This window comes from Thermobia domestica, chromosome 8 (genome assembly GCF_964235325.1).
Source record: "Thermobia domestica chromosome 8, izTheDome1.hap1.1, whole genome shotgun sequence".
NCBI classification, from domain to species: Eukaryota; Metazoa; Arthropoda; class Insecta; order Zygentoma; family Lepismatidae; genus Thermobia; species Thermobia domestica.
In genome coordinates, this window is record NC_137461.1 from 122,514,594 (window position 1) to 122,533,208 (window position 18,615).

The window sequence follows — 18,615 nt, forward strand, 5'->3', positions numbered from 1 at the left end:
ATTAATGCTTAAGAAACAGAAAGTCGTTGATATTATTCGATTGGTACGACTAGAAATGAGATTCCTTTATTTTATTTATTTATTTATTTTCAGTTGCTTATTTGGTGTAAAAACTTTACGCAAACAATCTGCTTCTGACTTTATTTATTCATTTGTTTAAAATATTAAGTATAAATTAACTGCAAGTTTGAGGTCATGTAATAACAATGGTAATCAGGATTGAATATTTTATATATCAGTGTAATCGACAGTTAATAATATTCAAAAGACATCATACAATAAATGTTTGAACAGAATATTATATATATCATTGTTAGGGATTTTACACAAATGCTTAGAAAGAAATCCGTCATTGTTTCATGATTTGGTTGAAGTAAAGGTGCAGTAAGACCACAGAAAAAAATTCTTCGTCAAGCTCGTTATAAGAGTTCTAAAATTACCAGATTGGTCTTTTTGCTTTTAACTTTCTTTTGTATTATAGTAAAACGGTCAAGCTTGACAAGAAAAATACGCACACATGATTAACATGAATAAAATTTAAATCTACAAACATAGTAATAAAACTTACCAAGTACACATCTGCAATGTGAAAAACTTACCTGATTTTCCCAACCTTGATTTTTCCATCCACAGCACGCTACGAACGCTATAGTGATGCAGGCAAGTGGTCCAGAACCATCATATCCAATCACCTGACTACCAAACAGAGCAAGTATACCTCCTCCACCCACCATTACAATTCGGAGGAACACTATGTATGGCTAAGGAGACATTAAATATATTTCATAAATTCGTGAAATTTTCAGACTACGAAGTTAAAACTTATATACACTTATATAATACAATTTTATATATCTCCTTCAACAAAGACGGTAAAAAATGTAATTATGGATTGATTACAGTATTAATACAATAATGAACATAATATAAAATATAAAAATTAAATTAAAATACATGAAGACGAATTTAAGATAAAGAAATAAACGTGAAAACTAAATTTATTTTACTTTCCAACATTCCTAATCTAGCAATACCTCTTTAATGTCAAAATACTTTTGGAAAGCGAAAGATTAAAATTTAACTCTGGAAACTGTTTCGGAATGCAATTGTACTTACGTTTATTTGTAACAGCGACGAATTTGTGTACATTATAGTTGCTGGTAACATTGCTCATAAAACTGACAAACTTTGAGATTATTTTCAATAACGAAACCGAAGGAAGAAAAATTTAAAGCTTTATTGAAACGTGGGCTCTTTGGTGCTTCGTTTAGGAGATAATGGTCGTCTGACAGTTGGTTTCCAAGATTTTAAAACGCACCTTTCTTCCAAACTAGTACACCGATGACGATTTAAACCGAAAGAGAAAACCAAATTTATACAATCAACCGATGCAGAAACCAGAGCTTGATGGGCCTTGTGCAAGGGAACTGTTCAAAGAAAGCGAGGAATCTGCTTCAATACTGTGTGAAAAGCAACTGTTCAAAATAATGGTAAAGAATTGACTTTTAAATACAATGCATTCCATTCTTCTGTAAGAGTGTATTCTATTGTTGAAGATACTGATACAGTATCGAAACCTCATGTAACTAACACTTTTATAAAAGTTAAATAATATGTTTGTAAATGTGTATTTCACTGCTGAAGACATTGATATGGTATTGAAATCTTACATAACTGCCCTCACGTAACATAAGTTTTTACGTTGTAAGTATGTCATTGCTGAAAGTATTCATGCAGTATCGACACGTCAAATAACTGTAGCTTTCTATAAAAGTTGAGTATTGCATTGTAAGTGTATATTTCATGTAAAAAGCATGTATGCAAGCTCAAGATGTGTTCCAATCAAGAAAATCTTTCTACACGTAAAATCGAAAAATCTCTATCAGAACCACAGAATATACCATTATGAAATCCATCACTACCGTTATGTATCTTCAGTGTTGAGAACTACGAACATAGGAAAAAATGTATTCTATTCTAAACTCATTTTCAACATATTTCGTATCCAATAAATATAACCATTCTATGTCTGAAATGCATGCCTAGGTGAATAAACTACACTAGCTCCTGTTTCCACTAATTTCATTTTATGCTTGGATTGCCATCAAGGATCATAAAACTTTGTAAGGCAAACTGTAGATTCCTATGAAACGGATGTTTAATAGTAGATCGGATTAAGAAATTAAATTAAGGAGATAAGTGGCACGAAAATTCCACAACACATCTCACTTTCGAGTATCTTTATAATATAAACTGGATCGATACTGATAGAAAAAGCACAAATGTAATTTTCCTGTTATCCAATATCTTTCCTCTTATTTCTCATATACTTATGAGAGGATCAGAGGTTTTCCCACTTAGCTCTGATTTCTGTACAACCTATTTCATGGATATAGTTTCCTGTTTTTGCCTCTGAACTCCCATAGACATATACTTATTTGAAATATATGTTTATCTAAATAATTTGAAAACTAAGATTTTGAAGGCAATAAGCGCCCCTAGAAAATCCATTATTATTATTATTATTATTATTATTATTATTATTATTATTATTATTATTATTTTGTTGTGAAAGAAATCACTTAAATATCGGTCTTATTCACACGCAACCTGTATAACTTTATAAGCACACATTTACAATCAATTATGTATATCGTTCAATAAAAAGCTAAGTGTCAAAAAGCCCCATAGGAGTTCTATACAAATAATGAAAATAAAAAAATCGATTACTGACAATGTAGGTTTGCATTATTTTATAATTTTTATAATATCGTAAAAACAATAGACAACACAGTAATTTGGAGTCTGCAGCGATTTAGTATTTAGAAACTATTAACTACCAAAATGAGTAACTGCATTTGAATGTGTTGAATTGAGTTAATTTTGAGTTTAACGTCCCTTTCAGCTGCGAGGTTATATGAGACGAGACCTACCGATTAACGTGGAATTCGAACCACATGAGCTCCCGCCGGGAATCGAACCCGGGTTTCCCACGCCAAAGGCGCGTACGCTAACCGCTTAGCCACGAAGGAGCTCTAAGTGCACTTGAAGTACTACCCTCTTTCTACTACATAATTTCACAGCCTATCAATTATTAGAAAGCGGCAGTTAAATTCTGCCCGAATAAACAATATAAACTTCACTTAAGCTATCGATTTTATTGTGAATATGTTAAGATTATATATATGTGCAAAATATTAATGTACTATACCGACAAATTGTTAAGGTTGATTCCTCACAAAAACATAAGAAATAAAGTTTATGTAAACTTGTGAGAAATTGTTTCGTTCAAATTATAGCGAATCGAATTCAATTATATTCTTTATACACAGGGAATTAGTCAACATTATCGACAAACTCTAAGAGGTGATTCTACACACTGAAATAACATTAAGAAAGAAAAAAAAAAAGTTCATACGAACTGTGGGGAAAAGCATAGTTTTAGAGCTAGAGCTGTCCAAAAGCGTGGAAAAACTACATTCAAAAATGGATATTTCAGCAATGTGCAATGGGTGCGCAAGGGACTTCCTACAGGACGTAATTCCCAGATATGTTCCCAAAGGAATTCTTAGACATGTTCTGACTTAACTAGGTCCAAAGTAAACAAAAGTAAGCCTTGACAACAATGCACGCGTAATGTGTCGACTAGAAGACGGAAGTGTTATGAACCTCGAGTTCCACAGTTCCTCGCATTCGGCATGATGCGTGTTGCGATGCATTGTTTCATGCTTATGCGTGTAAAAACTGTAAGATATAATGTGAAAAAATGCATTCCAGCACGTGTTATTCCGAACCGTGGGGCTGGCAGTCCGTAACAATTCTGACTTCCCACCGCAGCATCATGTATTCACTCCTGTCAAAGCTTGTTTTCTCCCGACTTTGAACTTGTCTTTAATTCAGAGTATGTCTGAGAATTTTGTTGAGAACATTTTGTGAATTATGCCCTGTGAGGAATCCCTTGTGTACACATTGCACATTGCTAAAATACACATTTTTGGATAGCATATGTGTGACTTCTTGTAGTTGATATCGACCACCACTCCATGGTTTCTTCAAAATCGCGTGTTGCCCTGTAGTTTTTGTAAGCTTTTGGACAGCCCTATCTCTGAAACTACGCACATTTCCCCACATGTTCACATTAACTTTTTTTTTTTTTCTTATTTTTATGTGAGGAATTATCTCTTACAGTTTGTCCGTATAGTTCATTCAGACTTATATATCCAGGGTGCGGAAAAAGTCCCAGAACAGTCCAATATCTCACGAAATATACAGGTCAGCAAAACAAACAAAAACACGTGTTAAATAGTTTTGGAAAAGCTATCCAATGATACCAAACACAACCGCCTATCCCCACCCTTTCGGAAGTACGGGAAGCAGCTTTAAAATTCTAAATGGAAACCCCCATTTTTTTATTGCACATTTGGATTCTCCAGAAAAAATTATCAAAGATATGACACAGAATTGAAGACAGACCGTTCACGGATAGCGATTGAATCGACACACAAAAAATTGGGATACCAACACATTATGAAAATGCGAATTGGCAGTCCCGTTCTCTGTGGCAATACTCTTAGCGTACGGGACTGCTTTCTGTTTTGCTGATCTGTATATTTCGCGAGATATTGGGCCATTCCGGGACTTTTTCTGCACCCTATACATATATCTATATCTATCTATCTATCTATATCTATCTATATATATATATATATATATATATATATATATATATATAAGAAAACCAAAAACCAATACTGGATATCGTTACAAAGTATGAAGTTAAGAACATTATATTTTTCATAAGTTGCTAATTATAAAATAATTTAAATACAGAGCAATACACAACTTACGCCCGATTTCTTAGACCTGTATCTACTTTTGAAAAGTCTACACCTTATGTCAATCAATTTATTGGAACACTTGCTACAATTAAAATATTTTTAACTTAAATCTGAAATTTCAGAATAATTTTAAAATTTAGTACACTGCTTTTTGAAATTATAACTAACGATACATAGTATAAAATAAAGAATTATATTTCTATGATGTGTAAGATGAGATAAACAGATGCAAAACAAGAGTAAATAAAGAACCAAATCTTAACGCAAACAAATAAACAAAATAAATCTTCGGTTTTCTGGATATTTTTTATCGTATGTTTGTAATTCATGTTAATAATCACGTGCTAACAGAACTTCGCTTTATTTCGCGAATAAAATTCCATCAAATTGAACATTGAATTTAAATTCATCTTATCCTCAAGTTAACAACCCAATTATTTCCAGCCAATAGCTCTTCCCAATATTATCATGGCCATGTAAATATCTAGTCGTCTAGTTATTGTTTTCCTTTCTAGTGTAAGTTTCATCTTCCCACGGTATCTTTACTATATATTTACTTTCGCTACTTATTCTTTCAGCATCCATCCACATTCATAATGTTCTTTTTATACTCAGATGGAGAAAAAGTTTTAGTTTTCAAGTATAATCTGAGTTTACGGATCATCTAATGACAAACACGTGCATTCAGTATATTTCAAGCTTTTACTTTCTTCAGAGACTGGTATTCGACATTATTTCCCTGGTCATTTGTTTGAAGAAACTAAGAAAAACGTGTCTCATAGTAGGTACAAATCCAACCCAGACACTTTGAATAGAGGAGGTGGTTCGCCGTATATCAGACAATTTTCGATTCGGTGCTGCCACCTGGCATATCAAGCTGGAACTATTGAGTTTGCTGGCAGGAGTAGTGTTGTGTCTGTTCTTGTAGTTGCGTGAGTGTTATCAAATGGCGACGAAAATCAACTGGTATTGGGAGGGTTACGTAATGGCTCTTTTTCATACTAAGTTTTCGTACGTACGCATTGTGGAACTCTTGGGAGAATGGGTTAACACTCGGGGTGACTACAACGAAACTCTTGCGGCCCGTTACACACAACAAGCTCCCTTTGCGAAACTTTCACACACGGAAACCACCAGGAGAAGGGCTGCAAGCAAAGTGACACCAGTAGTGTTAAGGGGAATCCGTCGAATGGTGTCCCAAGAAAATAACCCGACGCAATGTGATATGGGCTACAAATTGCACCTCGCACAGTCAACTGTGAACAAAACAATTCGCAAGCGCATCAGGTTGAAATGTGTGCGGAAGACACATGTACACCATCTGCTACCGCGTCACATTGCAGAACATAAGACGAACTGCAGGAAACTGTATGAAAAGTACCTGGTGGGTTTCAAATGAAAGAAAGTTGTCACAATGGATCAACCGTATGTCCATTTCATGCTGGTGGTCACATTCGGGCGATTACATACGTGACATTCACGGCAAGGAGCGTAGTAACTTTGTTCGTCAGTGCAGGGAAGTTTCCCTCGTGGATTTATGGTTGTTACGGGATTCGGATATGAGAGTAAGTTACTGATATGCAAGGACAAAAACGTGAAGAAAAATGCAAGATACTTTCAAGAATCCATTCTGACACCCATCTATCGATAAGACATGCACAATTGTATGTATGGATGGACGCAAACCAGATGATGATCCATATGGATAAGGCTTTAATTCATACCGCCAGAACATCACTACATTTTCATCAGAAAATGTCAAAGCAATTAGGAATTCGTCTCATTCCGTTTGAAGGCATTCCTGTGAAAAGCCCAGGTGCCAATCCAATGGATTTCTGCACATTTGGACTGTTGAAACGACATCTTCAAATCGCTGCCCGCGCACTTTGGATGGTCTATGGAAAGCGTGCAAGGAGGAATGGGATAGAATTCCCATGCCTGTCCTGCGCCGGAGCTTGCTGCTGCAATGGAAACTGCGATGCCGTGTGATAGTCCAAAATGCTGGGGTCCAACAGAATATAACCGATAGTGGCGGCAGGGTACCTCTTAAGGTAAGTACCCGTCAAAAGTAGTCGGATATAAAGCGAGCAACCTTCTGTATAAGATGAGCATGATATGAGCACCTGTATCATCGTTCTCACTAATTATAGAATTCATTCACCGTTTTATAACATCATCTGTGCTGCAAAATCAATGGACCGCCAATATTTTAAAACTGATCTACTTCAATATCTGTCTGAAGCTTGAGTATAAAATTGAAAAGAAAAGTTCTGTCACAATAAAAAGTACCTGCTTGGCTGATTACAATCCAACGTCCCTTTAAAGCACCGAGGTTATATGAGATAAGTCTACTGTTTAAAGCGAGATTCGAACCAATACTCAAGTTTATATCCAAGATGAGTTCACGCAACGGGAATTGAACCCGGAACCGTTAGTCATTCGGTTATGAAAAGGCACAAAAATTTGAACAGGATTTTCTTGTATAAAGTGTGGGACATAACATTTAGGGAAAATCATGCTTTTAAGTTTTAAGGTGCACTAAATGTGACATGAATTGTGAATCCCGTTTAAGAACACGAGAGGAAGTTAAGTAGCTCAAGGAAACTTTCATTACTCTTAAGTTCTATATTATCTTTAATGTAGACCGCTTGTACGGTTTCCTTTTCAAAATTCTAAACCACTCACTTTGATCTTCTCAACTGTATTTCGGTATTTGTATTTGTATTAGTCAAGTTTCTATGGCCCCTTCACTAGCAGTGTTTACAAACTTAGATTATTGGGAAAGGATAAATAGACACTAATTATTCAGATATAAATTATGAATACCAACAAATAAGCGCAAACATATATATATACTTTCCATTATCTTAAGCTGTTGAATCTACTCTTTTGTGGTTAATAACGACGGTGAAGATGTCAATGGGTTATTCCAAGTTTTAAAAACAAAGCCCATATAGAGGTTTAATCCCTTTCTGCATGATTTTTTTTTCTTTTAGCGAAAAAAAATCAGTATTGGAAATCCTTATCTGGGAACTTGAAAAATAAATTAAAACTTGAATTTTATATTTTTCGCTTAATTCCGACGAGAAATAAGTACATGCCATATATGGCACACTATGCAGTAAGGTAAACTTTCCTAGAAGTGTGCAGGGAATGGATCGTGCCATATATGTGTTATTTCATGCAGTAATGTCTATACTATGCTATAGGGCTACTATATGTATACTATACTCTCAGTTCTTTGGGAAAAGTGCGCACAATGTTTCGCCAAAAAAATTATTTTCAATGACAAAAATCACTGCTTCACAAAAACCATATGTCAACGTTTAACCGCCTAAAACAACTCACAAAGAACATGCCAGATGACACCAAAATCTCTTATTCATACACGCCAATATCTCACACAATAGATGAAACAGTCATTTGGAGCCTTTATAAATCATACAAAAGCTAAAGTGAAAAAAGGGGATGTGCCATATATGGCACGGCATGCGGTAAGGAGTTACAATTATTTCTTTTGTTAGAATGAAAAACGTACCATAAGTCTTCTTTCTATGAACGACAAATTGTTTTAATAATCTTTATTTCACCAATATCGTGTTTTTGAAAAACTGATGTTAAACATTCTTATACATCATCACAGATACATTCATTTAAGTCAAATGTTTCTGTTATTTTTCCTCGTACCTACACAGGTCTTTTGGCATTTGCATAAAATATCTTCCAGTATACTAGCGAATTAACTTTTTCTGTTTTTTCTTCTCTCTCTCTCTCTCTCTCTCTTTCTCTTTTTATTTCTTTTCACTAGAATAATCCTAGTATTCCAGTAGTAAAATAGAATATAGTGCTATTACGAACCTATAATATTTTGTATGCTCTAGAAGTGTTTTCGAAGCACTTTGCTTTTTTAACTTTTGTACAAATTCTACAGGGTGTTCGGAAACAACAACAAAAAATTCTGGGAAATGAACATCTCACACGAAAGCATGAGAAAATTGTACATCAACATAGATGTGCAAATGTGCGATTTCGGTGCTACAGCCCATCGAAAATTGGTCGAAACGGTAAAATGAAGGGCCATAATGGATTTGTATCCTGTAAATCAGACAATCAATAATTAATGAAACATTCATTTCCTTGCTGAATCAAATAACAGTGAGATCTATAATCTAGGAGCTTTTGTTGAGTGCAGTTTTAGTTTAGTATTTATTATGCATCCTATCAAATCATTTAGCAAGTATAGGCACACCTCATTGACACTTGATGGAATCATCATGGTTGGAGTCTATTTTCTGGTATGTATTCAAATCAACCTGACTTCTTCAACGCGCTATCCAGATCAGACCTAAAGGCACCACACACGTAAACTAATCTTATCTGTTTTTCTCATCTATATAAAGTTAAATAAAATTTTCGTGGTAGGAAAGAAGGAGTTATTGGTAAAGCCATCAGTTAGTTGGATGAGTACAGGAAAACATCGAAGGTGGTTACCGGTAAAATTTTCCAAATATTGTCAAACATACAAACAATCAAACTTACGTCTTTTCTATGGGGAACATAAATTGACAAAATTCCCCACGCCACTCCAAAGCTTAAACCAATAACTACTTCTAAAGGACCTTGAAATATCTGCTGAAGTAAGTTTCCTAAGAAAATAAATAGCAATTTATTTCCAAATAAAGAAAAAAATAATTTCCTTGTTAACACTGTGTACAGCACACGTTACGGACGAATTCAGGCAAACTATTTTTATCGACAGTCTTACACAATTTTACACAGAAAAACAATGGCACAGTACAGAACATCTATATATACGCACAATAATATGGTATGTATTAAATATAGAGAAATCTACAAACTATAATATGAAAGAGTAAGCATGTGATTCTGGATTCGATTTCCGTCAACAATTTAAAATATAAGCCTGTATCTGATATTGTGTTGGTTTGGTATGTCGTTACCTATCAATTCCCGATCAGTTATGTTATATTCCTGTCCTTAATTTCACATAAACACCGCAACTACCGCTGAAAAGAAGTTTTATGCAAGTCTTCTTTTTCACTCTTTAGAATGGCAAGAGGCTTAGCCCTCTAACATGTGGCAAAGTGAGGACTTTGAATCCAGAGAAGGTAGAAACATGAACTGATCAATCAAAAGGCTATCACCAAACAAGGACAAAATGGATATCAAATGCAATATTAAATCACAATTTTAATATCATAATATGTAATCAGTATTTATGGACTTTATACTTGAACATTGAATGAAGAAAGAAACAAAGGAAAAAAAAAGGAAAGTGGGCAACGAATTTTCAACTTCAAGTTTCTTTAGGAAATTATGACATACACATTCAAAAGATAAAAATGTTTGTATTTAGAGGTTCCAACAGGATATTTCAATAAGTATATACAGAGTAGTCCATTAAACAAGAAAGCATGCCAAATAAGAGGTAGTATGTTGGTTTAGTATGTGTTAAATTATACCTTCTTACTGTTTGTGAAAATTGCAGCACCAAAAATAACATCCTTAAGTCGAATGAATTGAATACCACAAATTTCTTACATGATGCTCACAAATACTTACGATTTCAGAACTGTACAGCATTTCTAGCTTTGAAATGATTCTATGACGTCAAGCCTCCAAACTCAGAGCCCCTATATAACGTGGTACCGAGTCAAACAGACGTAAGATGTGTTCTTGAGAAATCTACTGGCATGCTGCCTGTAATTCTACAGGGGCACATGGCAATGTCCATGTTCGTCATTGGAGGATTGTAACAATTAAGGTGCCAACCAATCATATTCTACGCATCTTCGATGGGCGATGTGTACGGCGACCGTGAAGGCCAGAGAACAATGTATCCGATGTTCCAAAAAAAAAGCTTGGCCAACACAGGATATAAGTGGTCTGCTTTACTCCTGTACAAATATAGAAGCCGAAGTTGTCTGAAGATAGGTTATGCCCACACAAAAGTATGCGAGTCGCTAGTCCAGCGTATAGCAGAGAGTCTCAAACCGTCGACGGAGACAGGCCCACATTCATTACCGAACTCCAGAATCGAGCTAACACTGTGATTATGGCCACAGTGATTCATTATGATTCATTATGGCCAAGGAGACAAACAAGGAGGTGCGTCATCCTGTGATGAGAAAACACTGCGTGGTCCACTGCCCGGTCATCGTTGCGTAGTTTTCTCTCATCCAGTGATTGCACACACGCATCACTGTTACCTTGTACGTACACGAATTTTGCGATACAAGAAGTTGCCTTCATGTAAGCTAATTATGTTACCCCATTCGAAGGAAATCCTATTTACATTGCGCCCCGTTGATATCGATGAGGCATAGAAACGTTTCTCCACAGCATTTCTAGCTTTGAAATGATTCTATGACGTCAAGCCTCCAAACTCAGAGCCCCTATATAACGTGGTACCGAGTCAAACAGACGTTAGATGTGTTCTTGAGAAATCCTATTTACATTGCACCCCGTTGATATCGATGAGGCATAAGGACGCTTCTCCACGTGTTTCCTGTTCACTTGGCAACGCTCCACTACATGCATAATCCGCTCTGTCATATACACCAGTACTAATTCGAGAACCGAACCGAGAGTACTGCTGGACCCACACATATGCTATTTTGTTGCAACTAATTATTTGCATGTCATGCCCTGCCATACAAATTATGTGAATTTGAACGTATTCCTACCATTCCTTCTTGGCACTGTAATTTTTACAAACGGCAGTGTATTATATTCGCTTCCAATATCAAAACGAGAATTAAAGTTCACGTTCAATTGCAGTTTTCTGTAGTACCAAGATTTTTTTTTAATATATATATATAAATCTAGTTAAAGGCAAAACAGATTCTGGACCAATGAACAACTGAAAAATTTTAGATTTGAAACGGACATAATATTATTGATTGTGGAAGAATATAAATTTGAAGATTTCTTTTAATCAAAACCATATGTATCACGCAAATCTAATTATAGTGCATATTAATTATATTAAGTTAAGCGTTGTCATCTGAAAATAATATAATGTTGTTGATAAGTAGTAGTAAGAATAAAATAAAATGATTAATCTTTACAGAATCTTTCGCGTCTGAGCAATTTTTCTTAGAATTCAGTTCTTATTAATCATTCTTTTCATAATATACATGACTAATTCCTATCTTAAATTAACATTTAAGAAATCATACTATTTAATACTGTTGAATAAAAAGTAAAACTTACCTTCTGCAAAAATTGAACCCAAAACAACTCCGAACGCAGATATGGCTAAGATATCATCAGTACTGGAAGCTGCAATAACGAGAGTAGCGATTCCTTTGTCTTCCCCAAAACTCCGTTCTTTTAAACTTAGGAGAGATGGAACTACAACGGCGGGCGAAACAGCTCCCAGAATAAATCTAATGAACAAAAATTTAACAACTTTTACATAGTTAACTAAGGTAGATACAGCTGTGAACAGCATAACAAAATTAAAACAGCTATTATTTTTAAGAAAGCATTACACAAGATTTTAAAACATCAATAAACATACGCACAATTATGGAACCAAAATAAAGTTCGTTACATTGAAGTTAAACGCCATATACTGTATAATGACTCCACTACAGTACTGTATGACTTCTAAGACAACCTACCCCTAGTGTGCGTGGTGTGCGTACAACTTCCGGTGGGGTCACGAAATATTTAGTGTTGACCCAGCACTGTATAGCAACTACTGTACCAGCATTGAACCAAGAAAGCCAGAAATAATGGCGTTGAAGAGAAATATAACTGAATTATCATTGGCCATTAAAGTTGTTAATTTTGTAAAGTCAAGTGCTCTGAATACTTGTCTCTTTGAGGCGTTGTGTTATGACCTCAGTGCTGAATATGAAACATTACTTTTCCATACCGAAGTTCTTTGGTTGTCGAAAGGTAGTATGTTAAGTAGGCTCTACGAGCTTATGTCAGATATGGAAATATTTCTCCTAAGTGTAGAAAAAAATGAATTTTATATTTCTTTTACTGATGACATATTTGTATTTTCTCACATATCTTGCTGACTTTTTTGACGTATTAAATAATCCCAATCTCAAACTCTAAAGTACAAACAAGAACATACACATCTTTGTCAAACTTACCATCGAATATCAAGAAACTTGTTAAGGAAAAGTAATGTCAACCATCACACTGAGTTTTCCTCTGCCTTTTCTTGATACGTTTTTGAACTCCATCTTATACAATGAAATATCATTTTGTACTTACATTTGATAATTTAATTTGCATAATTATTTGCTTTTAATAAAGTAGAAATCTTGAATAGGAAAGACAAAATGTCAAACATGAAACCTTTTTAAAGTTTGCCAAAGCTAAATTGTAAATGCTTATTACATGCTTTGATTTATTTACCTTTTATTTATGTCATAGCTTAGGCCCCCTTCTTAGCTCTTCACGTCCCCGTTAAAGAGAGAAGTGCCTTCCTTCCCCCCCCCCCCCAGGTTCGGAACCACATGCATGATCACAGCTACGCAGTGTAAAATGCACTATTTATTGTATAATTTGAGTATAGCAGTATGCTCTACTCTTTTGAATTTATTTTCATCCCCCCCCCCCCTCCACACACACTTTACGCAAGAAACTGAAACATAGTAATTGTATTTCGTTAAACACTTCCAAACTCAGGTTTTGTGACATCTTGTATTAGAACCAAAGATGGTAGAATAGGTAGCATTAGGATTAATTCAATTTCCGAATTCCAGAATGTCAAATATGGAAATTTGGGAATTTCACAATCGTAGAAAATAAAAATTCCATAATCAAACATAGAAGTCAAACATGACATCTTGTAAGAAAGAAACCGTATAAATTCACATTTTCACAAATTCAGTAATAAAAGTAAATTCAAATATTATCATTGTCATTACTTGTTTATGTGTGTTCAAACATTTAATACATCATAATTCTGGGATTTCGGAATATCCCAAGTTTAATACAACATTTGTAACAGATATGAGTATCATTGTCATCGACCACAAGAAATTCAAAGACATGTTTCTTCAGAGTGAGTTTGTAAGTGTGTTCTTGTTAGCTCACTGGTAGAGCGCAGGATTCCCAATCGTCAGGTCTTGAGTTCAAATCCTGCAGACTTTTTCTTTATTAGTAGAACTGCACAAAAATATGATATAAGGAGTGGTTGCTACGAGAAATATTTTCAGGTAAGTTTACGTAGACCTAAAAAGGGCTGTTTTGAGAATTAGGGTGTGTACACTTATATTGTGTGCAAGACCCTTCTGCATTTATTACACATTCCATTCTTCTGGGCATGGAATCTATTAGATAGCCGACAAATCAATCTCTTTCGCCTAACTGCAGCCACGCCTCGGAAACAAGGCCCCACAGGTCATCCCGAGTTCTTAGTGGATCTCCCTCAGGCCAATTATCCCTTCGAGTACGCTTCAACTCTGCCCATATGTTTTTCATGGAATTGAGGTCTGCTTCACACGGTAGCCACTCAATTAAATCAATCTCAGGCTGCTCTGCGAACCATTCCTGAACCACAAGCGAAGTAAATATTGGGAACTAGTCTTGCTGGAACTGACTACACCATGAGGCTGAAATTCTCGTACTGATGGCACCATAATATTACTCATAATATGTACGTACTGAGCACTGACCAGGTGCCTTTCAATTCTGTGAAGCTGTCTTGCACCGTGATCGGAAATTCAGCCCCAGTATGAAATAGATACATGACCATTGTGATTGCAAGGAGTCACATATCCAGAATCACAGCGGGTGCCTTTCAGATGGTACACAAAATGGCGCCCCTCATCCGATGTTGTGAATATGGATTTATTTTAGAAAACTACGTTTTTCAGTTGCAATCCACATTCGCATGTGCAAATGCGAGACGGTAAATTTGGTGTTCATCTGAGAGTTTTTCCCTTACGGCAGCAACACGGCCACGTAACCCAGTATGATGGAGCGTTCGGATCGCTGTTTACATACTACCAGGAAAATGAGAAGTTTTCCTTATCTGTCTAGACGTCCTTAGTGGGTCTAACCTGGCTTCGTTCACTAATTTTGCATCTTCCGCCTCGGTAGACACATGAGGACGACCAGGATATCTATAGTGCATTGTTGCCGAATCCATCGCCTGATTGTAGAGGCCGAGATACTTATTCAAATACCAGCTGCAGTTGTAAGATAGTCCTCCAACTCCCATAAGGTAATTACAGCCGAGTGCCTGGCCATTATCAGCAATGCTCTCGGTGTGAGCAGCAAAAAACAAGTAACAGTTAGTAACTGGCATGGCATGTGATTGGTTACTTACAGGATACGCCCCTTGTGGGGAACGATTTCATCAACATTCACGAAAGGAATCTTAAAATGGCGCAAGGAATATTATAATAATAACAATAGTTTTCATAAATGAATTTTTATACATAAGAAAAGCTGTTTTAAGAAATTGAATTGTTAAACTCTATACGTATAAAAATATACATTCTGGATTCAAACCTAGAAAAAACATCCACAGGCTTATTCTGTTAGGAAAACAACAGACAGAAATCAATATCACTCCTTACGCAAGCAATAAGTTTGTTTCATTATTACTAACCTAAACCAATCTGATCTTCTTTATTTGAAATCACTAATGTATAATAAAATGGTTCACTTAGCGTGACTCAATCTGGTGACGTTTTAAAAAGATAAATGTTGGCCATATATCTTTGGCTGTAAAAGCAGCTAATCTTGAAAGCCTTTGTTTTCCAAAACAGTACCACATGGACACACGTTCGAGTCCTGGTCCGGGTAAGTATTTTTTCCTACTAGTCGATAAGACAATATAATAAGTCCATAAATAAATTGAAAATTCTATCAGTAACGATAAGATCTTAGACGATTCCTGGGTAGGGCCGTAGTGACTCATTGATAGAGTTCATTTTTGGTGTTATGGGTCATTGGTTTGATCCCTTCTCATCTCACGTGGACTTTACGGTGAACAAACACTGTACGCGTTGGTTTTCTCACGGTTTCCCCGTTTTCGCCCACTTTCTTCATTCCACCAATTCATCTTTCATCATTCATCCAGCCTAAGCCAAAGCTGTCTAAAGGACTTAAAAATTAAATTCAAATTCAACGATTCTAGTCAGGTATAAATGGTTTAACAGTCTTAAAATTAAATGGTTCTGTGTCACTGAAACAGATATGCAACGAACTTATAGCCATCCTCTAGAAAAAACTCAGTTACCACAATGTTGAAACTTGAATAAGTCGTATATACGTTAAAATGTCAAACCGTACTATCCATACCCCGTGATCTACTGGTTAATGTCTCGAAATTGGTATTACCCGCTGTCCATCATCATGATTGACATTTTCCAAGACGATATCTTAACTACACACATAACACAGAATATTCGAGGAATATCTCGTTTAGAGCCGGGGTTTAATATCCGAAATTTGGTGCAAAACTGAGCAGTGTTTCTCACCCTATTTTGTTTTGCGACACCGCTAATGCCCTTACCTTTGCTTCCAGGCTCACAAGTAATCCTGATGGGAATCATCGCATCTTCTAGGAGAGAGATAGTCTCGAAAGCAGTATCCTCTAAAGAGCACAATCATCAAGTTATTTCTAACAGATTATGCTAATAGTTTTCAGAGCTATTTGCATGGTAGAAAAGGTAACTACACCACAAGAATTCTCAATGGTGTGCTCGTTAGATCATCAGACTTCTGACAGTTAATTTCTTTAGATTAGTGGCTTTGATCAGTCATCCGACTCACTAGTATGCCGCGGCACCCCGGCTGATAATTACTGAAATAAATGCATTTCTAGCGTGTAAGGGAAAGTAGTCGATTATCAAATACGGACGCTTGCATTGGACAACGAAACAACGCAATGCTTAGCATAAGAATTTCTTGTGCGAATCATGAGATGATGACTGGTGTTATGTCTAGGCGGAGTTTCGAGATTCTACGTTTGAGACCATCAGCACTACAACGCTAATTGAATTTTAGTATCTAAAAACTTTCGGCATACCCCTCGTAGCATGTAGTACAATTCACATATAAACTCTAGTAAAGCATAATATGGAGCTAACACCCAGTGCAACAAAGAAAAATGTGGAAGGCAGCAAAAGACATATGTATTCAAAAAGAAATCTATCACCTCAGCTGATCGGGAATTTCTTTTTGTAATAAAAGTTTTGTAATTCAACTTCGCCTCGGCTCTACATTATCAATAGTTATTTTTCAACTGGAAAGTTTTATTTTTATGCATGCCATTTTCCTGAGTTCTATTTCAATTGTTCAGACAATTTTCTTTAATGTTCACTCAGAAAGAAGGACATATAGTTTATATACTCAACAGATATTAACAACGCGCGCACATAGCTGAAATGCCCATTCTTCGCAAGGGAAGAATAGGTTTATAAGAAATTTGAATCCACTTCCCTTTAGAATATTTATTGCAATGAAAGTTTAATGAAAAAAGATACTCTACTTTTGTTATAAATATTGAAACATCTGCCCCCCACAAAATACTCCTTTAATCAAACTGATATAGTTCTACTTACAGATTTCTGTAATTCCTGAATATTCTTTATACTTCCGAGTTTTCGACTCTCCCCTGGAGTCTTGGTCTTATAGGATAAAAACAAGAAAAAGAAAAATACAAACATCAAGAAATAAAATAGAATGGACTTACTAAGGGAAGAGCTGTGCTGGGAGTCAAGTTGTCAAGTACGCCGGTATAATTCGAATCATACTCTGCCGATGTGAAAGAACTTAGACTTAAACGCCATTGAGAGCGTTATTATTCATTTCAGAGACTCAGAAAGCTATGGATTGCACACTAATACCAGTTTTTCTGCATTATATTTACATGTCGCCCCTCCCAACTTCTATTACCACAGTATTTTCTTTTTACAGATTGAAAGTCATATATCTACCGAGTTTGGATAAAGTTGCTCCAGAGTTCTGAAGTTACGCTGGAATATAAATTTATACACATATATCCAAATATTTATAGCTGTGCGAGCAACGCTACCGCTGTAAATTCTCAATCCAGATGACATGCTCATTCATGCCTGAACCTGAGATTAAATGTGATCGCGATTGTAATTTAATAGCTTGATTAACCCAGACTATGGATTCGACACTAATCTCAATCATTTGAGACATTTTGTTTTACACTCCCTCTCACCCCCATTTGAGGGTGGCTGACGCTATCGGGATTATAATTATTAATCTCATCGGCATCGAGAACTATGGCTTCCATATTAATATCGGTCGGTTTTAATTATTTTTACATGTCAACCCCTCCCCATCGCCCCAGGGTTAGTAATGGAGTTAAATATAGACTTTGATGGTATAAGGAATGTTGACAATCAACTTACAGATCCCGAAAACTACGGATTCGATACTATCGTCGGTTGTTTTTGATTATTATTTTCAAGTCACCCCCCTCCCCCGCGCAAGGGGTAATAATCGGACTGAATATGGACTTAAATGGCATCGAAAGTGTTGCTATTCATTCACCGACCCGAAAACTATGGACTCTACACTCATATGTCTTTTTTTTTTTTTTTTTTTAATTTATGTCTGCTCCTCCCACTCTCTCAAGGAGGACTAAGGGTGTCCTGCTACCACGAGGGGCTCCACTTGGACTCAAACGGCATTAGAACTACCATCTATTAACTTAGCGACGCTGAAAACTAATAATTCGACACTAATATCAGTCGATTTCGATATTTTTACGTCACTACTCCACCCCCTCTGGGTA

General features: G+C 35.8%; 1 protein-coding gene across 4 annotated transcripts in view; it reads right to left on the reverse strand.

Annotated features, from left to right (window-relative positions):
* LOC145693188 (sodium/hydrogen exchanger 9B2-like) overlaps positions 1 to 18,615 on the reverse strand; it is a 96,207-nt gene that overhangs the window by 21,955 nt on the left and 55,637 nt on the right. For all 4 annotated transcript variants that reach the window (XM_081768964.1, XM_081768963.1, XM_081768961.1 and 1 more), the window contains 3 exons: positions 12,075 to 12,250; positions 9,378 to 9,484; positions 600 to 761 (listed from right to left, as the gene is read on the reverse strand). In XM_081768964.1, the coding sequence (XP_081625090.1) occupies positions 600 to 761; positions 9,378 to 9,484; positions 12,075 to 12,250 (445 nt within the window). The remainder of the gene's footprint in view (positions 1 to 599; positions 762 to 9,377; positions 9,485 to 12,074; positions 12,251 to 18,615) is intronic.